General features: G+C 35.9%; 2 protein-coding genes across 2 annotated transcripts; one reads left to right on the top strand and one right to left on the bottom strand.

Moving 5' to 3' along the window:
- Nucleotides 1-562: 562 nt before the first annotated feature.
- LOC149164209 (pentatricopeptide repeat-containing protein At2g18940, chloroplastic-like) lies at nucleotides 563-23,157 on the bottom strand. The gene is made up of 3 exons (XM_089429403.1): nucleotides 22,949-23,157; nucleotides 1,954-2,081; nucleotides 563-1,215 (listed from the first exon to the last, which is right to left on the bottom strand). Exons 1-3 carry the CDS (start codon nucleotides 23,155-23,157, stop codon nucleotides 563-565), a joined length of 990 nt encoding a protein of 329 aa, XP_089285529.1.
- A 794-nt stretch (nucleotides 23,158-23,951) lies between these two features.
- Nucleotides 23,952-25,126, top strand: LOC149164208 (uncharacterized). The gene is made up of 3 exons (XM_089430883.1): nucleotides 23,952-24,471; nucleotides 24,632-24,691; nucleotides 24,787-25,126. Exons 1-3 carry the CDS (start codon nucleotides 23,967-23,969, stop codon nucleotides 24,822-24,824), a joined length of 603 nt encoding a protein of 200 aa, XP_089287009.1. The 5' UTR covers nucleotides 23,952-23,966; the 3' UTR covers nucleotides 24,825-25,126.
- Nucleotides 25,127-25,273: the final 147 nt, after the last annotated feature.

The following is a 25,273-nucleotide window of genomic DNA, read 5'->3' as shown; positions in this document are numbered from 1 at the left end:
AGATTCAGTTTCCAATGGACTTTCTTTGACGTTTTCTTTCTTTGAACCTATACCCTTGAGTGGGATTTCTTTGACATTTGCTTTCTTCCAAATGTTTTCAATAGTGTCGAAGATTTTGTCAGATGTGAAACTCACAAATGTTGCTTCCTTATCTAAACGGTAAGCAATGTCCATGAAATCCCATGCTTCATAGAAAGCTTGGATAGGCTGCATAATAACATCATGTTGAGATTCACTGCCATCATAAATGTAGATTGTTAGTTCGATCAAAGAGACTACTCGCATCTTCGAATACCTTTTGACAACAATCTTATAATGCTCATCTATTAGATCTAGAGATTCAACTTCCTATGGGTCTGAAGTTGAACCTTCAACTTCATTTTGCATAGGCCTTGTTTTCTAATTAATTAATGTTATTAATTCTTTCAATCTAAATCTAGATACTTCATGTCCTTGATCCATATGCTCCTCTGTTTGCTTAAACGCTGATTTATTTGCAATCCACAGGTTGTGCACATTTTCTCCTGGAATTTCTATGATCTCCAAAGCATTTTTAGAAATTTTAAGTGAAAATATCTGGAACATTTCCTCGATACAAAAATTCTTCAAACATTCCATGAGCCTCTTCCCATAACCCCCCTCGAACACAGACAAAGAACATAGAATTGAATGTTACTCGGCCAGGTTGAACTTCTTCCTGGATCATTTCATCAAAAGATTCTAAGGCTTGCTTGAAATCCACACTCTCGTTAGAAAAGGCATCGATGACATCATTATAAGAAACAAGGTTTGGCTTACAAACAGATCCCTTCATTGACCCAAAGATAGAAATAGCTTCCTTGCACATACCATTGCGGCCATAAGCATTGATGAGAACAGAGAAGGTGTAAACAATGTTGCCATAGATTTCTCTCTTGGCTTGATCAAAGACTTTCATTGTAAGTCCCACTCTCCCATGTTGACCCAAAATGCTAATCAGAATGCTCAATAGTTTCCCTTGCTCATTCCTTCGCTTTTCATGAGAAACTTCCCACTCAAAGCATTCAATGGCCTTCTTGCATTCTGCTTTGTTCCCAAGCTCCCTGAAAATATAAGCATAATCCTCAAAAGCAGAAATCTTGGGGGACCAATAGGTCAGCGGAGATGCAATATTGTCCCTGGGGTCAATGTGGAGAGCCTGGTCCAAAGCTACCTCTGCAAGTTTACTATGTTTTCCTGAACAGATTTTGGGTTCGCCAAAATGCACTTTTGACACATATCTAGTGGACCTCCTACCACAAAAATGTGAAACAAGTTCAACTTGGGGTTTAGGATTGGATTTGGGGATTGAAAAATATGCGGGGGAACTCAGGAGCTGTACACATACGTCCTCCATTGAGCGTCCTCCATTGAGCTACAAGTCTGACGACAAGAGGCACGTGATTAAATATGATTGGATAAAAGAAGACGAAATTTAAGCGTTTTGATTCGATAAAGTGAACGATATTTGCATATGGAAATCCCGTAGAGAGAAACACCTTTGACATAATTATGATAATTTTAATTAGCTTTCAATAGCTTAGATGAGAGCAAAACAAAATTAAATGAGCATGACATAAATTAAAACATTTTTTTATATGGATTTGTAAAAACTTGATTATATAATCATTTTGTATATATTTTAAATTATATATTATTTAAATTATATATTTAAATATATAAATTTATTAAAAAATATAATAATCATTATAGTTTTAAAAACTAATATTTTTATTTTTTATTTTATTTTTCTTAAAATTTTAATTATATTTGAAATAAAACAGCGAAAAAATAAAATTCAATATTAATATAAAAATAAAATTCAAAATTAAAATATTTAAACTAATTATTATATAAACAAGGGCAACTGGTTAGCCGCCGTCTCTGTCTAGGCAAATGCTATTTCATACCCTATAGCATCATTAATGCACCTACCTGACACCAGATTGACGTCACCCGGAGAGCCGTTCCTGGGCATGCATCCATGCATCCACATCTCATCACTCAACTGGGGCAATGCCCGTTCCTGCCCGCCTCCTGTTTGAGGCCAATGCGCTTGTAAGCTGTAAATTTAAAAAATTTCAACCTGCAGTTTACCGCTCAAAATTTCAAAATTTAAAATCTGCAGTTTACCGCTGAAAATTTAAAATCTGCAGCGGGTGGTTTGAATTTGCTATTTCTCGGCGCCCATTTGAATTTTGCTGGTAATGCCTCGACCAAAGCGAGTGGAGCTATCCATGGAACTGGGAGGGTCTTTCATCCTGGAATTCAAATGGATCGCAATGAGAGCATGCAGATGCCCTTTTGCCTTTTGCCAGCTATTTCCATGGTGGTTCTTTCACTAAGGGTTCTCTAGCCAAGTGTTGTTGGTTTCATGCGAATGTGCAATGGCCATGCGGCAGGCGCAATTGTCGTTTCTATCAATTACAGGTTGCTACCAAACATAGCCTCCCGCTGCCTGCCAATGATTACCCACTGTTAAATTATTTTGAGAAAATATTCCCGTGGAATCAGAATGGCAATCTTTAGGTAGATACTAGAATGGAGGATCCAGATTATATGATGGATAAGTTAATGGAATGGGTTCACGAAGTTGTAGCTTATGTTTGTTGCAAATATAACCTAGAAATAGCGAGCAATATATGGAGCGAAAGCCCAAACTTGGTAACAGGCAACTTTGTTGAAGAAATAAATAACCGCAATCCTTGCATATTTCAGAAGAGCGAAGAGGAAGGAGGTTGAAGAAACTAGAAGACAGCGAGTGAACTAGACAAGAATTTTGTCCAGTTGATACAGATCCATTTTACACAAGGAACATGTGATCTCGACGGTGGAGGTGAGACAAAGGTAGTGGTTTGGTTTCTATTTCGTTTACGGATTTGTGCATAAGTTCAATAAAACTTCACAGTGAAGCTCAGACATTTGGGCATTTACTCAATAAAACCTGTGCAATAAACTTGAAGCATTTTGCCTGCATGTCTTGGAACATCATGTGGCATGCCTGTACTCTATTTCATAGATTTATGGATTGTGTACTTGCCCAATGGTTTGTCGTTGAGCGTTAATGTAATATGTCCCTCGATGATTTTGGCAATTTGTTGGAATATCATATTTGGTCGTGTGTGCCTTATTTTGTAAAATCATAAGGTAAAATCCAGTAACAATCCAATTATTTTGTAAGTAACTATTTTGACATGTAATATTACAATATGCATAATATCAAGGTTATTCATATGTGACATTTTAGTGCCCAAATCAAACACGAAATGGAAGGATGTATGGCTTTCCTTACTACGAGTAGAGGGAATTTCACAACTTTCCAATGGAAAAGTTAATGGGGTTAGTAAGAGGTTATAGTGAAAGTTTAATGTTTCGTTAGTATTACTAAGAGGTTATATATTTAATTTCAAACAAATTTAAAATAATATTATATAAATTTTTTAATTTTAATGGTAAAAAAATAATATTTTTAGTTGTTTGGAATTTTGTTTTTAAATTCAATTGTGATTTTAAAATAAAATTATTATTGTAATAAAATAATAAATATTGTGTATGTAATCATTATGTAAAAAGTATGGAGTGAGTTTTCTATTGGTAAGAATATGTGTTTTTCTATAAAAAGCTAGTTGTTCAAATTCTCCATAAATTTTACTAATAAAATTCTTGTGTGGAGGGGATTTCTTTTCCTAAAAGCAAGCGAATCTCATTCATGAATTTCGTAGTAGAAAAATTTAATATTTGATTATGATGATTAACATCCATTGAGGTCAAACTAGTGCATTAAGGAAATGATTTAAATTATTAGATTTTCTTTTGCAAATCAATTTGGTTTATCAAATTAAGTGTTCAATTAGAATTTCTTAGAAAATTATTTTTATGTTACGAAAATATTAAGGGTAGTGTCTCAAAATCCCCATAATTTTGTTGACTTAAAAGGTTAGGAGGATTGGTCATGTGACCAATCTTTTGAAAATGAGATATAACCTCTATATACTTGGGAGATTTGAAGAGAATTTGTTTATTTATCTTCAATTTTTTTTTAAGATTTTTTTTTTTCATTTAAAATCTTTTTAGTGTCACAAAAACTACAAGTTCTTTGAAAATATTTTTGAGAAATAAGCAATACCCTATTTCACTTTAAAACTCTCATAAAAATTGTTTTTATTTTGACAATAAAAATCATAAAATATAATTATTTCTATAAATTTTAAAAATATAACTATTTATAATTTAATTAAAAAAATTTATTCATATACATTTACTTTAATCTTAGATTTATTAAAAATCTAAAAATATCCCAAAAACACATTCAATTTGAAAAAAATTATTCATATACATTTACTTTAATCTTAGATTTATTAAAAATAAAAAAATATCCCAAAACACATTCAATTTGAAATCATTAATAAACATATTTATTTCTCTTATGGTTTATGAAATTAATGTTACAGTGTATTTGTATAAACAAAAAATTAACTCTTTATTTAATAAAAGATATTATTGTTTATCATTTAAGAGTTAATTTTCTAAAATATTGATGTGAAAAAGTTGTTTTATTATTCTTATTATGTGTTTTTTATAATTTCATATGAAATAGATGTGCAATTTCCTCCATGATCAACATGAAGTTGACACATGAAATTTAAAAGAATATTAATAAAACAACTCACTCCATTGAAACCAAGGTAATAGAAAGTAGGTTAGATTGGGTTCATGAGAAGGGGAGTGTAAGTCAAAGGGACATCCTTGGGATCCGCCTTATTACCAAACACTATCTTGTTGTTGTTGTTTAGATAGTCAAAGGCAATACGTAAATTCATCACTAATGAGAGGACTAAGTTGGGAAGGCATAGAAAATCCTCCTTTGCAAAGCTTGTAACACCAACAAGCTTGGATGAAATCACTGAACATCCTACTACAAAGTGTCATATTTCTCATCTTCGTCCATCTTTAGATGCAAAATTCAAGTGAAACTTAGTAGATTCCCAATCGTGTTTCCAATGCCACAAGTAAGGCTAAAATTTGGAAAAATCCACAAGCACTTTTGGAAGCTTTCAACACAACACTGATTTTGGCACAAGTCTTTGCACTTCGCATCTGCACACTTTATGGATACATGAGAGGATGGCCTTCTTGGAAAAAAGACGACGTTGTACTCAGGGTATCACTTACATGTATAATTTTTGGTACATGGTACACATCATTGGTCGTGTCCATGACGAGTGATACATTGTGTGCAAGAATACCCACCAATGATTTGTGTAATACTTGATGAAGTGGTTGGAATATATTCAATTATTTTTATATTAATATTTTTTAATCATTGAGATTCACCCCTATTTTAATATGGTGATTTTTAACCTATAAATAGGAATCTTTATAATACCATGATTCAATACCATAAATCCATCTTAACTCTAGATATAGTAAGAATCAACCGATTCTATCAATATGCAAACCTCTTTTTAAGTGCAAAACATGAAAAAAAGTTCACATCTCGAGATTGATTCCTCTTAACTCTTAGTAGATATGAAGAATTTATGCTCATAAAATGTTCTAATAATAACACTTTTTATTTTATATATAGAATGTTGGCATTCAAATATTTTATTTATGATTCACAATTTTCACATTAAAATGTTAATACATGCTCCCTCATATTCAGAAGTAGAAACCATCTCTCTCTCTCTCTCTCTCTCTCTCTCTCTCTCTCTCTCTCGATATATATATATATATATATATATATATGAAAATATATATGAAAATAAATATACATGTTACATGTTAAACTCCATATTAAACATTAAACAACTACAAATATCCCTCATACCTTAAATGAGGAAGAAACTTCTAACTTCATCTTCCTCTATGTGATGGACACCAAAATAAACTTCTAACTACTGCAAGTGGTGATTTAATTTCAAAGGCATCAATCTCACCTTGATATGTCTTGATGTCCTTCACTTCCATCTTGAACAGGGAATGTGAATGGTTCATGGAACTTGAACTAGGTTGTTATCTTTAAGGTTCTTTCCTAGACTCCTTCTCTAGTTCTTCTTGATCCCATGATGTTCCCTCTATGTTGTAGCAACTACAACCATCCTCCAAAAAAACTATTTGGCTTTGTTTTGGAGCCTCCCTACTAATCATCCTTAGCAGCATGTCTTGCACTGCCTAGGTACTTATGCTTTTAGTTGAGTTTCTTTGGCTTATCAGCTTGTGTTTGCTAACGTGTTTTCCTTTCACCTACAAGCTGACTTCCTATGACTTGGTCTTCAACCGGTTCTTGTGTTGATTTGGAGAATTACACAGAACTAGAGGGAAACTAGCCTTACTCTCTGGAATTACGCAATGCACATGGTAGCCAACTACTCTCCAAAATTGAGTAGAGCATGCAGGTTGCCTTCCCCAAGAAAATTGCTTAGAGAAAACCATCATCAGGCTTGCTCTCAGAATTTGCGCAGTTCTGGCTGGCAGCCTTGGCATCAGTCTAGAAATTGTGCAGAGCATGAGGGGAAGCCATAGCCACTCAACCCAAAAATTGCGCAAAAGCATCCCAAGGCTTGATGTCTATTGCATGTGCCCACAAGTTGACTGGTTCCCTCTAGGACTGTGCAATCTTGCCTTGTATGCATGGGCATATTTTTCCCAAGAAAGAAAAAATCAAAAAGTAAAAAGCATCCCTTGATTTTAGGGATCTATTTTTAGCAACTGGGGGTTACATGCAAAAGTCATTTTAGAAACCTCCCACCAAGTGTCGCTTTTTCCTAGAATTGTGGCATGCATGTCATAAGCCTCGATCTTGTTAAAAATATGTATTCGATGCTTCAGAGCATATTCTTCACTTTGATCTTGGAGCTCTGGCATTCCTAATGCATCTAGGAACCTTCCACACACTCATTGTAGGTTTTCTCGGTAAGTCCACTTTTCATGTATTTTTCTTATTTTCTGTTGCTTTTTTTGTTTCGGTTTGTGTGAATGTTGTTTGCTTGGTTTTATTGAATGCTTGTTGTTATTTTAATGCATGTTAGCTTGTAGAAGCATCGTTTCGAGTTTTTCATTGCATTTCCTTGTTGTCGCATGCATGACATTGTTTTTGCACTGACGGTCGTCATTGTGGCGACTCGCTCCACACACTTTGTTGTTTTCCCTCTTATTGAATCTTGCACTTACTTATTGCATGCATGTTCATTCACTTATGTTTACACCCACCTTCGCACATGCATTTAGTACTCGCTCTTTTCAGTCGCCCGTCGGCAGGTATGAGCTACCTTGGCCGAGACCTTTCCTTGCCCAGCTTGCACTACGCATTTCTGGGATGGAAGGCCTTGCCTTGATCTCAGAAATTGTGCAGAGCCTACCTCAAACTAGCCTCCCAAGATGTGCTCTACGCAATTATGAGAGATAGTGCCTAAGCTGGCCCCCGGGATTGCGCAGTGAAATTTTCTCATGTTGCAGTCATGCTGACTAAAATTGTGCATTGCGCAGTTCTAGTTGTTAGCAGGTCAAGTTGGGCTATGCTTTGCGAATTTTTAGCAATCAGTCAACTCACCAACAGCCTAGGTTGTGCTCTACGTAGTTCTGGCAGTTAGTCTCCCAACCACTTTAGAGAAAATTGCGCAAATTTTCTAGTCAGTCACCTAGGTGTGTTGCATGTTAGTCCTCAAGTTGCTTTTGGTTTTCAACTAATAGTTTGCTTTCCATAAGTGTTTCTATGTCTCTAGGGATCACAAGTGTTCATCAGTCTCTCATCAGTATAGGTACAATGGCTCCCAAGAGAGCAGGGTCAAAGGACGCCATTGAGAGCGCAACTGGAGATGTAGTCGAGAAAGTGCCTCTGAGCTTGCCTATCTATGAAGACATTAAGTTGTTCATAGACAAGGAGATCAATATTACATGGTAGGACATAAATGAAATATTTTAGTCACTTTTGAGGAGAATCTAAAGGACCTTAGAGTCTATTTCAACATACACAAGTCTAGCTTATACCGGGTTGCATGCATGTATCCTGCATTTCCATGTGCGGACATGATTAACTGGATTGTCTCGCATATTGATTCAGAGACAATGGTATTGAACAGTGTCAGTGGAACATAACTTGCTACCTTCAGGGCTAATAAATTTCAGGAGATGTATTGCTTACCATAACCAGTGAATACAATGGATGCACTCTTCACCCATCCTAGCAACATCATGAACTCAAGAGACATCTTGAAGAGCTGGGTGAGAGAGTTACCTAAGTTTAAGATGACACCTAACCAAGTATACAAGACAAAGACATTGTTGAAGGCTTATTAGTTCTTGGTCATCTTCGCATGTCGCTTGTATGACCAAGAGTACAAAAATATTCTTGCAAAATTGGGTGATTGTGTTGGATCAACCGGCAAATGAAGGAAGACCTTTGAATTGGTCCGACATGTTGGCTCTCTAGCTGAAGGGGTAAGTAACAAAAGCCCGACATCTGCCCAAGGGTCAGCCAACAAAGCTCTTCATGTTTGCTTTCATGCTTGATGTAATTTGTTCCCATCAGCTATTCCTTGGCTTAGGTTGGGCATGGACACCTTCAAAAACCTATGTTTCCGTATATGCGTACATCTTCCGTATATGCCCAGTTTCCGTATATGCGCACATCTTCCGTATATGCTCAGTTTCCGTATATGCGCACATCTTCCGTATATGCCCAGTTTCCGTATATGCGCACATCTTCCGTATATGCCCAGTTTCCGTATATGCGCACATCTTCTGAAGATGTGTACAAATTCCATATACAGAAATTGCGCATATATGGAAACTATGCGCATATACGGAAACTGGACATATACGGAAGATGTGCGCATATACGGAAACTGGGCATATACGGAAGATGTGTGCATATACAAAAACTGCGCATATACGGAAACTGGGCATATACAGAAGATGTGCGCATATACGGAAACTGGGCATATACGGAAGATGTGCGCATATACGGAAACTGGGCATATACGGAAGCTGTGCGCATATACGGAAACTGGGCATATATGGAAGCTGTGCGCATATACGGAAACTGGGCATATACGGAAGATGTGCGCATATACGGAAACTGGGCATATACGGAAGATGTGCGCATATCTTCCGTATATGTCCAGTTTCCGTATATGCGCACATCTCCATATATGCCCAGTTTCCGTATATGCGCACATCTTCCGTATATGCTCAGTTTCCGTATATGTGCACATCTTCCGTATATGCCCAGTTTCTGTATATGCGCACATCTTCCGTATATGCCCAGTTTCCATATATGCAGACATATTCCGTATATGCACACATCTTCCGTATATGCCCAGTTTCCGTATATGCACACATCTTCCGTATATGCCCAGTTTCCGTATATGCGCACATCTTCTGTATATGCCCAGTTTCCGTATATGCGCACATCTTCCGTATATGCCCAGTTTCCGTATATGCACACATCTTCCGTATATGCCCACATCTTCCGTATATGCCCAGTTTCTGTATATGCCCACATCTTTCGTATATGCCCAGTTTCTGTATATGCCCACATCTTCCGTATATGCACACATCTTCCGTATATGCCCAGTTTCCGTATATGCGCACATCTTCCGTATATGCACACATCTTCCGTATATGCCCAGTTTCCCAGTTTCCGTATATGCGCACATCTTCCGTATATGCCCAGTTTCCGTATATGCGCACATCTTCCCTATAGGCCCAGTTTCCGTATATGTGCACAACTTCCGTATATGCCCAGTTTCCGTATATGCACACATCTTCCGTATATGCCCAGTTTCCGTATATGCCCACATCTTCCGTATATGCACACATCTTATGTATATGCCCAGTTTCCGTATATGCACACATCTTCCGTATATGCCCAGTTTCCGTATATGCGCACATCTTCCGTATATGCCCAGTTTCCGTATATGCGCAGATCTTCCGTATATGCACAGTTTCCGTATATGTGCACATCTTCCGTATATGCCCAGTTTCCGTATATGCACACATCTTCCGTATATGCACAGTTTCCGTATATTCAAACATCTTCCGTATATGCCCAGTTTCCATATATGCGCACATCTTTCGTATATGCCCAGTTTCCGTATATGTGCACATCTTCCGTATATGCCCAGTTTCCGTATATGCGCACATCTTCCGTATATGTCCAGTTTCCGTATATGCGCACATCTTCCGTATATGCCCAGTTTTTGTATATGCGCACATCTTCCGTATATGCCCAGTTTCCATATATGCACACATCTTCCGTATATGCCCAGTTTCCCTATATGCACACATCTTCCGTATATGCCCAGTTTCCGTATATGCACACATCTTCCGTATATGCCCAGTTTCCGTATATGCGCACATCTTCCATATATGCGCACATCTTCCGTATATGCGCACATCTTCCTCATAATAAAGCATTTCACTCGACATCAAAAGATTAACGACCTCATGCTTTAGGGGGCAACTGTTATAGACATTTTTGGGCACTGCAACCCCAAGCATGAAATGTCCATAAACCAAGGGCTCCTAAGTCCCTAAAAGTGTTGTTCTAACCCCTAAAGGAACAAGGTCAACTGATTACAGCTTCTCCCAGAAGTTCTCCATGAAAAACTGCTCAAAACTGGTCAAAACAGGATCATTTCAGTTGCTGCATAGACAAAGTGTGTTGGCATTATGAGACAAGTGTTGTCCTTGATGGAAAATCACACAAATGATAAATTATAGTGCAACAAATTTATTTGATAAATTATAGTGCAACAAAGTTTCCTTCATGTAGAGAAAAGTTCACGCACTTTTATGCAGAGAAAAGTTTATTCCATGTAGAGAAAAGTTCACGCACTTTTATGCAGAGAAACGTTTATTCCATGTAGAGAAAAGTTCACGCACTTTTATGTAGAGAAAATTTTATTTCATGTAGAGAAAAGTTCACGCACTGTTATGCAGAGAAGAGTTTATTTCATGTAGAGAAAAGTTCACGCACTTTTATGCAGAGAAAAGTTTATTTCATGTAGAGAAAAGTTCACGCACTTTCATGCAGAGAAAAGTTCCTTCATGCAAGAGAAAAGTTCACACACTTTCATGGTTGGTTCATGGTATTAGTTCGACAGTTTTTGATCCTATGGTTTTGGTCCGTGGTATTGCATCCAAAAGTGTTGATCTCATGCACTTTCATGGTTGGTTCATGGTATTAGTCCGACAGTTTTTGATCCTATGGTTTTGGTCCATGGTATTGCATCCAAAAGTGTTGATCTCACGCACTTTGATGGTTGGTTCATGGTATTAGTCCAACAGTTTTTTGATCCTATGGTTTTGGACCGTGGTATTGAGAAAGGACTAAGGCTATAAAAGAGGAAGGAGATCATTTGGCAAAGTATCATATGAATTATTGAATATCTGATAAAGTGCTAGATCTGGAATACTGTGATTGGGTTATGGTGCAAATCTGGATCTGAGCTAAAGAGGGATCTCATCGGTTGATGGAAAACAAGATCTAAGGATAGATCGGGATCAAATGGTTTGAAATGAACAATCTCTATATATTTGATTATGCTTATTCTAGATCTGTATACTGACGCTTGTAATGATCTGAACTGGGTATAACTTGAGTTTGAAATCGCTGCAAGTCATGTTTGAATATTTATAGATCTGTACGCGGGTTGGCTTTGGTGTAAGCACGTATGTATGCAGGTTTGGTTCATTGTAGTAGCGTATACAATTTGAGCTATGATATTTGAAGTCATAGGTGGTTTTGGTTGTTGATGGGTTCTGATGACAGTTTATACGGAAACTGGGCATATACGGAAGATGTGTGCATATACGGAAACTGGGCATATACGGAAGATGTGCGCATATACGGAAACTGGGCATATACGGAAGATGTGTGCATATACAAAAACTGCGCATATACGGAAGATGTGCGCATATATGGAAACTGTGCATATATGGAAACTGGGTATATATGGAAGATGTGTGCATATACAAAAACTGCGCATATACGGAAACTGGGCATATACGAAAGATGTGTGCATATACGGAAATTGGGCATATACGGAAGATGTGCGCATATACGGAAACTGGGCATATACGGAAGATGTGCGCATATACGGAAACTGTGCATATACAGAAACTGGGCATATACGGAAGATGTGTGCATATACAAAAACTGCGCATATACGGAAACTGGGCATATACGAAAGATGTGTGCATATACGGAAACTGGGCATATATGGAAGATGTGCGCATATACGGAAACTGGGCATATACGGAAGATGTGTGCATATACGGAAACTGGGCATATACGGAAGATGTGTATGTCATTTGCATATACGGAAGATGTGTGCATATACGGAAACTGGGCATATACGGAAGATGTGCGCATATATGGAAACTGGGCATATACGGAAGATGTGCGCATATACGGAAATTGGGCATATACGGAAGATGTGTGCATATACCGAAACTGGGCATATACGGAAGATTTGTGCATATACGGAAACTGGGCATATACGGAAGATGTGTATGTCATTTGCATATACAGAAGATGTGCGCATATACGAAAACTGGGCATATACGGAAGATGTGCGCACATACGGAAACTGGGCATATACGGAAGATGTGCGCATATACGGAAACTGGGCATATACGGAAGATGTGCGCATATACGGAAACTGAGCATATACGGATGATGTGCGCATATACGGAAACTGGCCATATACGGAAGATGTGTGCATATACGGAAACTGGGCATATACGGAAAAAAACCAGAAACCCAAAAATCACAAGTACTAACTTGTTTTCAAGTGAGATTGCACTTTTTGGGCTAAAAGGTGCGCCCTAGACTTTAGTTTCCACTTGTTGGGCTAAAAAGTGCAATTTCTGCTCCTTGATTCTCATTCAGAGAATCTCGGAAAAAATTGTCATCTCTGTCGCAGCTAGTTCCTGTGACCTGCGGAAAAGAGCAGAAAGCTTGTGAAACTAAAAATTTTAACATATATAAGATTAAAAAGCTAGGAAACATTACGAGACTTAAAAAAGATGAAACTCTAAGCTGAAAACTGAAGGTCACCAAGGTTTCTGGATCTGAAGTATAATTCCAGTGGAGTCACCAATTTTGTTGTAGTGTTTTCTTCTCAAACATGTACAAACAGAACCCACTTAAGATTGTGGATGACAAACAATCAACAACATAAATGGTTGCTAAACATTATAGATCTCCAACAACTGTTAGAAACAAATCCTACCAAAATTCGGATCTATGCCACAATCATAGTTAAACAACAAAAATAAATAGTAATAATTCTGATGACCTTATAGATATAGTTAATAAAAATCTTTGGCAACAAGAATAAGGGGATTATAATTGTGTATATTATATATATATTTCATATCACAATCTAAATCCACACTTTTCATGACTATTTGTGAGCGGAAATGCAAGTAGAAATCATTGAGGAAAGCCATGAATCGGATTGTTTGAGCTTTTTCAACTTGAACATTCTCTATAAGAAAATTTATCTTCTTTGTTACAACTATATTTTGCATTTATGTGGGATGGAATTACTAATCATATGATTCCTAGTATGTGTATTGAGCAATATTTACTCTTATCACCATATTAAGCATCTTCAATATAATATGATACTAAGTTATTTGTCCTCGTTACTGATGGTCATCTTAAAACCTCTTATCCATTAAAGTTAAGTGCAATTGGTCATACACAAACAAAATTTGAGAAAGGTAGGAAAATGACCCCATATAGCATGAGCTACTCTTTTTCCCTCAAGATTTAGAGGCAAGGATCTATTATGAGAGTGATGTATAGAAGTAAGTTTATGATTAGATATTTTGTATATCGATTCATATTTTCAACAATAATATTTATTTTTAATCATTTGATATTTCTTATAAATAAATTTTTATTACATAAGACCTCAAATAGATCATTGCCATGTTTAGTATTTTAATTAGTGTAATAAATCCTCACTACCCATTGAATCAATTTGGAGTACAAGTTACAGATTTAGTATCCCTCTTTCATCTAAATCGATAGGGTGTTCCCCTTAACTCGTATCATCCTTCTATTAGTAAAAATAAAATATAATTACACATTTAAATACCGTTTTGAACATTGATTTGTCCACGTTTTTAAGACTTTTAAGTCATTCCTACTTGTGGAGCAAGTTCTTCAAACCATTTTTTTTTCTTTCTTATATTTTTTATTATTAGTATTTGGTGTAATGGTATTTCTCACATGTGATACACTTCTTCTTATTGGTGTTATTTAATGACAACAATGTTGGTGAAATCTAGTTGTGTCATCTACTCTCATAATCATGTTATAGTTATTAATGGTAAACATAAATACATCCACACCTTATCATAGAATAAGTATTTGACGTAATGCATTAAAAGTATATTTTTATACATAATGGACTAAAAGTATTTTTTTTATATGGTATCATCATGATAATTTCATTGAAGTGATCCACAACTAAGATAAGATAGTCATTATCCCTATTAATGGTCAACAAACATCCAATAAATATATTAAAATTAATTCCCATGGTTTTCTCATTAATAAAACTCCAGGAAATTTTCACAATTTTTAAATTATTGAATTAAATGTTATTAAGAGAAAACAATATTTGAAAAATGTGGTTACCATTTGTGTCATCTATGAAAATAAGAAATATATTTATAGTATGGTACGAAAGATGTGTGCATATACGGAAACTGGGCATGTACGGAAGATGTGCGCATATATGGAAACTGGGCATATACGGAAACTGGGCATATACGGAAGATGTGCGCATATACGGAAACTGGGCATATACGGAAGATGTGTGCATATATGGAAACTGGGCATATACGAAAGATGTGCGCATATACGGAAACTGGGCATATACGAAAGATGTGCGCATATACGGAAACTGGCATATACAGAAGATGTGCGCATATACGAAAGATGTGTGCATATACGGAAACTGGGCATATACGGAAGATGTGCGCATATACGGAAACTAGGCATATACGGAAGATGTGCGCATATACGGAAACTGGGCATATACGGAAGATGTGCGCATATACGGAAACTGGGCATATACAGAAGATGTGCGCATATACGGAAACTAGGAATATACGGAAGATGTGCGCATATACGGAAACTGGGCATATACGGAAGATGTGCGCATATACAGAAACTGGGCATATACGGAAACTGGGCATATACGGAAGATGTGGGCATATACGGAAACTGGGCATATACGGAAGATGTGGGCATATACGGAAACTGGGCATATACGGAAGATGTGCGCATATATGGAAACTGGGCATATACGGAAACTGAGCATATACGGAAGATGTGCGCATATACGGAAACTGGATATATACGGAAGATGTGCGCATGCCTTTCGATTATGCACGTCGTTAGTGTATCTGCATTGTATACGCGCAAATTCAATATACAGAAATTGCGCATGTACGGAAACTGTGCATATATGGAAGCTATGCGCGTGTCTTCCGTATATGCACAATTTCCGTATATGCCCAATTTCTGTATATGGAATTTGCGCATCTGCGATGCAGATACATGAACAACCTGCATATACAAAAGGTATGCACATACAGAAGGTATGTACATACAGGAAAGTTAGGGATATACGGAAGACATTTGCATGTCTTCCGTATATGCCCAGTTTCCGTATATGTGCACATCTTCCCTATATGCACAGTTTCCGTATATGCGCAATTTCTGTATATGGAATTTGTACACATCTTCGTTTATGTTATAGAAACTGCTCATATACGAAAATTGTGCATATATGGAAGATGTGCGTGTGTCTTCTGTATATGCAGAATTTGTGCATATACGGAAACTATGCATACATGGAAGACACGCACATATCTTCCATATATGCCCAGTTTCCGTATATGTGCACATCTTCCGTATATGCACAGTTTCCGTATATGCACAGTTTCAATAAAGGTTAAAGAGGTTAAATAACAAGTACATGTTTATTAAATGTTTATAGAATCTTGAATTATCTCAGGCGCGTGGTCCACATTTTCTTGTTTTTGAGAAGATGACTCCAATTGTTCATCCATTCTTTTTTTCCTTGCATGAACTCGTCCAACCCTTTCAAATTGTAGAATATCTGTCCCTGATTTTGACTTGCGACCACACCGCCTCTTTTTATTTACTGGACTCAAGAAACTATGTTTTCTCTTGGTGGTGATCTTGGATGGAGTTATAGTATTGAAAAACATTTTGTTGTATTCTTGACATGCTTTGTCAACCAAGTTGTTCAATGCATATGCCTGTTCCAAATTTGTAAGTATTATGGATCTCAATTTCTCAAGAGTTGATGAGTTAACACGTTTCATCTCATCGTGTTCAGAGAATGCACTATCTTGGCGTACATTGGTTGATTCAACATTGTATGAGAAATTCTCTAAATTATCAATGCTTGTTTCATTATGATAATTCAGATTGGGAGGAGCTTCTGCATACAGATATATGCGGACCTATGCAGACTGGGTCGCTAGGTGGTGCATATTATTTTCTACTCTTTACTCATGATTGCACTAGATTCTCTTGGGTATATTTGATTAGAAATAAGAGTCAGACATTTCAATGCTTTAATGAATTCAAGAATAAGATGGAAAAAAGGACAGGGAAATTCATCAATATTCTTCACTTTGATCAAGGGGGAGAATACAAGTTGGGAAAGTTCATGAAATTTTGTAGGAATCATGGGATTATTCAACAGTACAAAGTACCTTACACTCTGCAATAGAATGGAGTTGTTAAACGAAAAAACAGAACCCTTGTGGAGTGCGCACGAAGTATGCTTCAAGGTAAGGGTCTATCTAATGGTTTTTGGGCTGAAGTCATCAACACTGCAGTATACATGAAAACTAGGAGTCCAACTAAATGTCTCAATTTTAAAACTGCTTTTGAAGCACTTTATGGATATAAGCCCATAGTGAATCATTTAAGGGTTTTTGGGTCCAAATCCTTTGCCCATATTCCAAAGGATGATAAGAAGAAGTTAGATCCTAAGGCCACAAAATTCATCTTAGTAGGATACTTCACTGAGTTTAAAGCTTATAAATTGTTTAATCCATTGACTCGTAAAGTTTTTGCAAGTCGAGATGTGCTATTTCATGAGCATGCTGAGGAAGGAAATAAGGAGCATAGCCTTGAAGAGTGGAACATTCCATTGTTGATGGAAGAAAGCAGTGAGGACATTCAACAGCAGGCAGGTGATGCAATCAGTAAGTCGAGCTTGTTAAGATCTGAAGTAGAAAGATTTGAGGTGAGTCTCTTACCGAGAAGACCAGGTAGTCAGACTCAACTACCAGCCAGATTGAGAGACTATGCTTTAATGTTAAACATTTTAAATGTTATAGAGCCTGCAAATTATAAAGAAGCTAGTTAATCTCATGAGTGGAGGGCTGCAATGAATGAAGAATTTGAAACTATTATCATAAATAATACTTGGGAACTAGTTGAATTTCTTGAAGGAAAAATACCCATAGGTTGCAAGTGGCTTTACAAACCTAAATTTAATGCAAATGGGAGCATAAAAAAGTTTAAAGCTAGACTAGTAGCATAGGGTTATTCACAGAAAGAGGGAACTGACTATGAAGAAACCTTTGCTCTGGTAGCCAAACTGAATACTATTAGAATGTTAATTGCTGTAGCTACAAAACATCAATGGAAGCTACACCAATTAGATGTCAAGTATGCATTTCCAAATGGTGATTTAAAGGAAGAGGTTTAGTTGATGCATCCTGAAGGGTTTGTTAAACAAGGGCAGGAGCATTTAGTTTGTAGATTGAAAAAGGCCCTTTATGGTTTAAAACAGGCACCCAAGTCTTGGTACGAGAATATTGATTCATTTTTCTTACAACATGGTTTTCATAGGAATAAGAATGATCCAAATCTATATACCATGTATGATGAACAAGGGAAAATAATTTTGATTTCTTTGTATGTGGATGACATGATTATAACAGGCAATGTAGATGCATTAATCAAATAAATCAAATTGCAAATGTCACAGGTTTTTGCGATGAAAGATATCAGAAGTTTACATTATTGTCTAGGTCTGGAAGTGTGGAGAGACTTTGGGCAGACTTTCCTTACTCAAGGGAAGTATGTCAGAGGGATGCTCAAAAAGTTCAGAATGGAACAGTGTAAGATAACATCAGTACCTTTGCAGCAGAACGTGAAATTGTGCATTGTCGACAGTTCTAAGGAGGCAAATGCTACTTTGTACAGGCATCTAGTTGGTAGTCTGATATATCTGACTACAACTAGACCAGACTTAGCATATGTTGTTAGTGTGTTGAGCCAGTTTATGTCTAAACCTCTTGAAAGTCATTGGGTCACAACAAAGAGTGTACTGAGGTATCTACATGGTACTAGTGATTATGGTATTTTATACACTGATACATCTGATGTTACTTTAGCAGGTTTTTCAGACTCTAATTGGGCAGGTAACTTGGATGATCAATGATCTATCACGAGTTATACATTCAGTATTGGATCTGGGGTCGTAGCATGGAGCAATAAGAAGTAGAGCATTGTGTCCTTATCTTCAGCTGAAGCTGAGTACAAAGCATTATATGCAGCAACATGTGAAGCTATCTAGTTGAGGAGGCTTCTCCATGATGCAGGAGAAGAGCAGAAAGAAGCGACTATCATTAATTGTGACAACCAGAGTTCCATCAAGCTGGCGAACAACCCAATGTTTTATAAGAACACGAAACACATAGATACTCAGTTTCACTTTGTTAGAGAAAAGGTCCATTCAAAAGAAATTTTTGTTGAATATTGTAAAACATGTGACAATGTGGCTGATATTTTTACTAAGCCTCTTGGGAAAGTGAAGTTTGAATTGTTTAGGGGGATGTCAGGACTTCAAGATAATCCTTTCGCCATTAAAGGGGGGAGTTGAAAATAATTAATTATATTGTATTAATGGAGAAATGGTTACATGGTTGTAACGTAACTCCTTAAGTTAGGATTAGTTCCTAGGTTATAGGAGTTGGTTCTCACCTCCCTATTCTTTTGAGTTGTATTTATTGTATTATCTTTGGTTAATTGAATGGGAGAGTATACGCTCCAGATTGTGCAGTCTCCAGGTGTAACTTGTTCACCTATAAACTGCTAATTAATTCAATTCATGTTTTTCTTTCCAATTTTCTAACACAAATAAAATTATAATATTTTTTTGATTATATAAATAACTATTACTTGTTTATATAAATATAATTAATCCTTCTAATTAATTTCTTATCTTCTTAATATTAGTAAATTATAGATCTTCTTAATATTAGTAAATTATATAACTATAGTTTATCATCAATATTATAAAATTTTATATAACTATAATTTATCATTAATATTATAATTTTATCGAAGAAGCCAGTGTTATTGCTAAGGTTCCGCATTTCCATCATCGAAAATTCAGGGAAGCGCTTGAGATCGAAAAGAGACCAAGCAATCTCAATAGAGATGATGGTTGGAAAGTGAGTAGGTGTTGGGTCCCAGCCCTCTCCTCCTAGTCGTTTTTTTGTCCTCTTTGGTTTTTGGTTTCTTTTATTGTTATTTTCGCTTATTTATTTATTTTATTATTGTTATTATTATTTTATTGATTTGTTTATTTATTTATATTTTCTAATCGCCTCTCCTATTATTTTTATTGATTATTTTATTCAGGGGCCTCCGTGTAACTAATTTCCTTTCTGCTTATATTTCGAATCTATCATCCTTTATTTTTCTTTATTACACACAATTTTTAAAATATTTTTTAACTTTATACGTTACTCTATACATCTAATTTTCCTTTTATTTAGTTTTTATCTTTTTATTTTAATTATTGATTTATTATTATTTATTGATTTAGTTATTATTTTTTATTTTATTTTTATTTTTAGGTTTATTTATTTATTTATTATTTTTCTTATTTTTAATTTTTTTTTTTTTTTTTTTTTTTTATATTATGTTTTTTTCTTATTTTTATTTTATCCATTTATTTATTTATTTTATTGTTATTGTTATTTTTATTTATTTAGTTATGTTTATTCACATTTTACTCTTATTTAATTTTTAATTATTATTATTTTATTATTATTTTTATTTTATTTTTATTATTTTTATTTATTTCGTGTTTTTGTATTTATTTATTTATTTAATTTGTTATTATTATTTTATTTTTATTCACTTAGTTATTTTATTTTTAACTCTTAATTTTTTCATAGAAGCGGTCCGTTGTAACTAATTGTCTTTAAAAAATAAATAATTGACCTTTAATTTTTAATATTTAAAAATAATTGACCTAAAATTTTTAAATATTTATTAATAAACTATTTTGATCCTGGTCCATTAGTCAATTTTAACGGTTGGTCAAACTAGTCGTTAGAGGCTCTGCTCGGTCTATATAACATGCTAAGCTGGATCTGGTTCTCCAACTTGTCCTGACGATGAACCACACTGGTTGGTTCGAAACGCGTCGACAAATGATATTGCATGTGATTTTCGCCAAAATCTTTCTCTAATTTATTTTTCAAATTATTCAGAATATAAATAAAATGAAAAATTCCTCCATATAAAAATAAAAACCACATTTATTCAATTTCTTTCCCTATCAAAATAATATAAGATGGGGTATTCGATTTCTTTCACTATCAAAATAATATAAGATGATGTAATATTTTGGTATTGAAATATTAGACCATAAATGTATAATTTTGTGGGTGTCCCAAATACCCTCACAATAAACATAAAATCACTCTCATCATTTTGTCTAGAAAGAGTCAAAACCCAAGCATAGACAAATATCATGATTGTTTGAAATAGAAACAATAAATTTGTAATCAATTTTAATAATGTGAAGTTCAATGGAAAATTATTAAATCTAAATTAAAATTAAGTGTTTGGACACTTTTAACTTTGTTTATGTATTTAAAATTAATTTTAAATAATGAAAACAATTATTTAAGAAATTTTACTATTAGATTTTAATAAAAATATAAAAATATTTAAATTTTATTTTAAAAATATATATAATTTTATATATAATATAATAATAAACATAAATAAATTTAATTTTGATAAAATAAAGAAAAATAAATAAAATTTTATAGGAATGTTATATACGATGCAAATAGAATTATTATATTATTTTTTATTTATTTTGATGTTTTATGAGTAGAAAATTGGAATGAATTTATAGGTAGTGCTTTAGTTTGAAGAATTATTGTCTTAAACTTTTTAAAAGCATTTTGATGCTTTAAATGATGTTTTTTTTTAAGGAAAGTTCATGATCTCATTTAACAATGAGATATCTTTCCAATTGTGTCATGAAGGGGGTTTTTATGTAAAGTGAGATATCTTTCTAATTGTGACATGAAGGGGGTTCCGATGCAAAGTTTATGCTTCTTGAAAGCTAACCTATAGTGATTTCAACACTAGTTACTCATGGAAAAATGGCTAGCCACATGAACACTATGAAGAAGACTCTAAAAGTGTTGAAGTAGTAACTCTAATTGAGAGTTGGAGTCAAACCTCTAGTTGACTAGAGGGTCGTGTTATAACCAAGTCACTACAAAGAAAAGAGTTATGTTCATTTTGATTGTATCTTGTTGCACAATAAAGCATTGGGAGTGGAAGTGAGGGATCATAACAAAGTGGGGTTTGGCTTCCATAATTTCATTTGTATCTTGTTCCACAATAAAACATTTGGAGTGGGAGTGAGAGATCATATCAAAGGGGTGGGAGTGAGATTGTAACAAAAGGGGTTCCATAATTTTGTTTGTATCTTGTTCCACAATAAAGCATTTGGAGTGGGAGTGAGATCGTAACAAAGGGGTGTTTAGTGTCTATAGCTATCTATGAGATTCTGCATGGATCATAACAAAGTGGGGTTTAGTGTTTGTAGTTGCCTATGAGAGGTTCCTATGAGACAAGAGACTTATGCCTATCATACCACAAATAAAGTTCCAAAATTTTGTTTGTATCTTGTTCCACAATAAAGCATTTGAAGTGGGAGTGAGAGATCATAATAAAGGGGTGGGAGTGGGAGATCATAACAAAAGGGGTTCCATAATTTTGTTTGTATATTGTTCCACAATAAAACATTTGGAGTAGGATTGAGAGATCATAACAAAGGGGTGGGAGTCAGAAGTCATAACAAAAAGGTATCAATTAGTCTACACTTTATTGGTGCATAAGTTTGAGAATTAAACTCCACACAAACCAATTGATCTACACCTCATAAATACATAAATTTAATATTATTATATATTGAAACCCTAAATTAAATATAAAAATAAAATTAATATATACTATTCATTGAAAAAAAACTGAAACTTATACATAAAAAATATTCATACCAACTCCCTGGAAAATTTCTCTGGAAATTTTCTAAAATAGCTTAAAATTTGACTGTGAAACTTTTATACATAAAAGGAATCTCTGAAACCAACTCTGTGCGTTTAAAGAATTCACTAAATATTCAATAACAATGAGTATTAAGCCAACCCTTTGAATTGTGACATTGTTTATTAGAAACGATTCTGGTAAATCAAATCCGTTCATACACACCATTCAACTGGAAATGTAGTTAGATGGTTGCAGAGCATGTGTGGTTTCTCAGAACTATATTATTTAGAAAACAACAAAATATAATTGATTGAGTTTTAGGGAAAAGAAGATCATTCTTTCCCAGAAGCACAACAGATCTATACAGATTACAGACTACAACTAGATTTAGTATTGTAATACAGGTAGTCCCTGAATCTGTTCCGGCTGGTCTGCATTGAATATTGATGCTAGCAAAACTGTTCAATATTCGACTGCAAGAGATCCCGAAGCTTCGGCCGGAACTCGGTAATGGTCTCCAACTTTGGCTTCCAGTACCTGAACGCGCTCAATCTCAGGCGTTGAACAACCATGGACCACTCTGGAACGTCCTCCAAATTTAGCTTCGACAGGACAAAGTTCTCTGGAGACGAAATATCTTCTAGATGGTCGTCCGTTTTCATTTCTGGCGGCAGGGGACGCATGAGGAGGTCTCCAAATACGGGGAGAATTTTGGCGCCGGAGCTGCGTCTGGCTGCAGCTTTCATGGCGGAATTGGCTTTGAATGCGATTGAGGCCATGTCTGTTGCACAGAATGAAGATTGGTCATTGACAGAAGAAAATAGAGATGCCCCAAATCCAATTCTTCGTCTGCCGTCAGAGGATTGATCCGACGCCCAATCTGCAGGTCGTTGGCATAACGGACGAAATGCTGAGGATTGTCCAGCATCAGCTCTGCTGCCTTTATGTGCCGCTTAAGCTTTACAGAAAAAGGAAGAAACACATTAGGAAGCCAACTTCCCGGGCTTGGCATTCACGTAACGCTTTTCTCCGCGCTCAAAACTCAAATTTGAAATTTGAAATAGAGGGACTGTTGCCGCGTCTCGAAGTGCATTAATGCGGGAGTCAGAGCTGCGGAGCTGCCGGGAAATAGTGGAGAGCCGTGAAAGTGTTGGAAGCCGGAAAATGTTTGACCATTGGAAGATTGCTGTCAAATGAGGCGGGCAGGGGGCAGGGACATCGGCGCCTGACGCGGGCAGGAATGGGCATTGCCGCAGCTGAGTGATGAGATGTGGATGCATGGATGCATCCTCATGATCGGCTCTCGGGTAACGTCAATATGGTGTCAGGTAGGTGCATTAATGATGCTATAGGGTATGAAATAGCACTTGCCTCCCTGCCTATCTTTATCCACAAAATCCCCTGTAAGCACAAATAAAAATTATTCTGATGCGATTTCCAGAGGATATGAAGCACAGAACTGAGCTTCAATTTGTGGATACTGATTATTTCATACATCGATTACAGCCAAACCACTATTTATTTAGCCGATCCACGGATGTCTTCCTGTGCCAGCATGACCAGCAGCGACAGCTTCGGCCTTGACTCCACTGCGCCTTTCAAGTTCAAGAACGACATTTTCGTCCTCCTCAACTGCTCTCTTTCCTCCTGCCTTTACAGTCCCACAAACTATATGTGCGACACCGGAAGCTCCCAAATCTGCACTGGTCTCTACAGCTGCCCTGGAGTGGTAGGCCTTGGTTTACAGCCATATTCCCCAATTTCCTCCTGCTGTGTATATGCGCCCATCAATCTGAGCTCCGCCGATGAGATAAATCTGGCTAAGCTCGAATGCCAGTCCTACACCAGCATTTACAGCTTCGGCGATGCCACAGATTCCACTCGCTGGAATTATGGTATCGCGCTCAAGTACAGCTTCAATGTCGGCAACAACAATTTCCCCACTGCCTGCGTAAATTGCGAGCAGAGCAAAGGTGTCTGCGGCTTCACGGGGATGTATAATACATTCACCTGTGTCTGCAGGAATGGAGTCAATACCACCACAGACTGTTACGGCCAAGGTATTTTCTTTCTTTCCCTTACATTTCATTTCATATCCAGATTTCGAAGTCTTCAATAAACTCTGGAAATAAAAGCAAATGCCAGATTTCGAAGTCTTCAAGAAACTCCGGAAATAAAAGAAAGTGCCTAAATAAGAAAACAATGTGTATGGTTTTGCAGCGGACTACTGGAACGGAGCCCAGAGTGACAGATCTGCAGCTTTTGGGCTCTGGATTGCTGGTCAGTACGGGCATTTTCTCGTTTTTAGTTAGTTTATAGTACGGTTATGCTTGTTTTATTCAGTATTGATCCAGGTTTTTTTGGCTTGAGTGCAGGACTCGTACTGGCGATTGCAAGTTCTTTCTATGTCTGATTTAATAATAATGTGTAATGGAGAACTGTGAGATTTGATTTGGAGAAACTTTGGCAGAAGCAAGCATTGCACTGCACTGCTGAATGACAGTCCCAACAGTGTTTGGAATGCTGTTCGAAAAGACAAATCCAAATAGTGAAATAATTTTGAGTTTATTTATGAATGTATGTATATTTTTACCAATAAGTTCATTCTTTTCACTAAATTTTTGTTGGGTTTCATATTCCATGGGGAAAAAGCACTGTAATTTCAAGGCTGGGCTCCTCTTCTTCTTAATGTAATGAATGTTCTCCTTTAATTTTTCAGAATGTTATGAAAATGAAAAATGCATGCATCTGTTTTCATTGTTGTGCATTGGATACCTCTAGAAAGAATAAAGATATGAAATAAAAGGAGTTGTCTATAATGCGACTTTTTGAGATTCCGGTGACGGAATCCGGCGGAAGAAA

This window comes from Pinus tabuliformis, chromosome 5_1, assembly GCF_031772625.1.
Source record: "Pinus tabuliformis cultivar Carrire ecotype Pingquan chromosome 5_1, CPIR1, whole genome shotgun sequence".
Classification (NCBI taxonomy): Eukaryota; Viridiplantae; Streptophyta; class Pinopsida; order Pinales; family Pinaceae; genus Pinus; species Pinus tabuliformis.
This window is presented reverse-complemented; position numbering and strand designations above follow the sequence as displayed.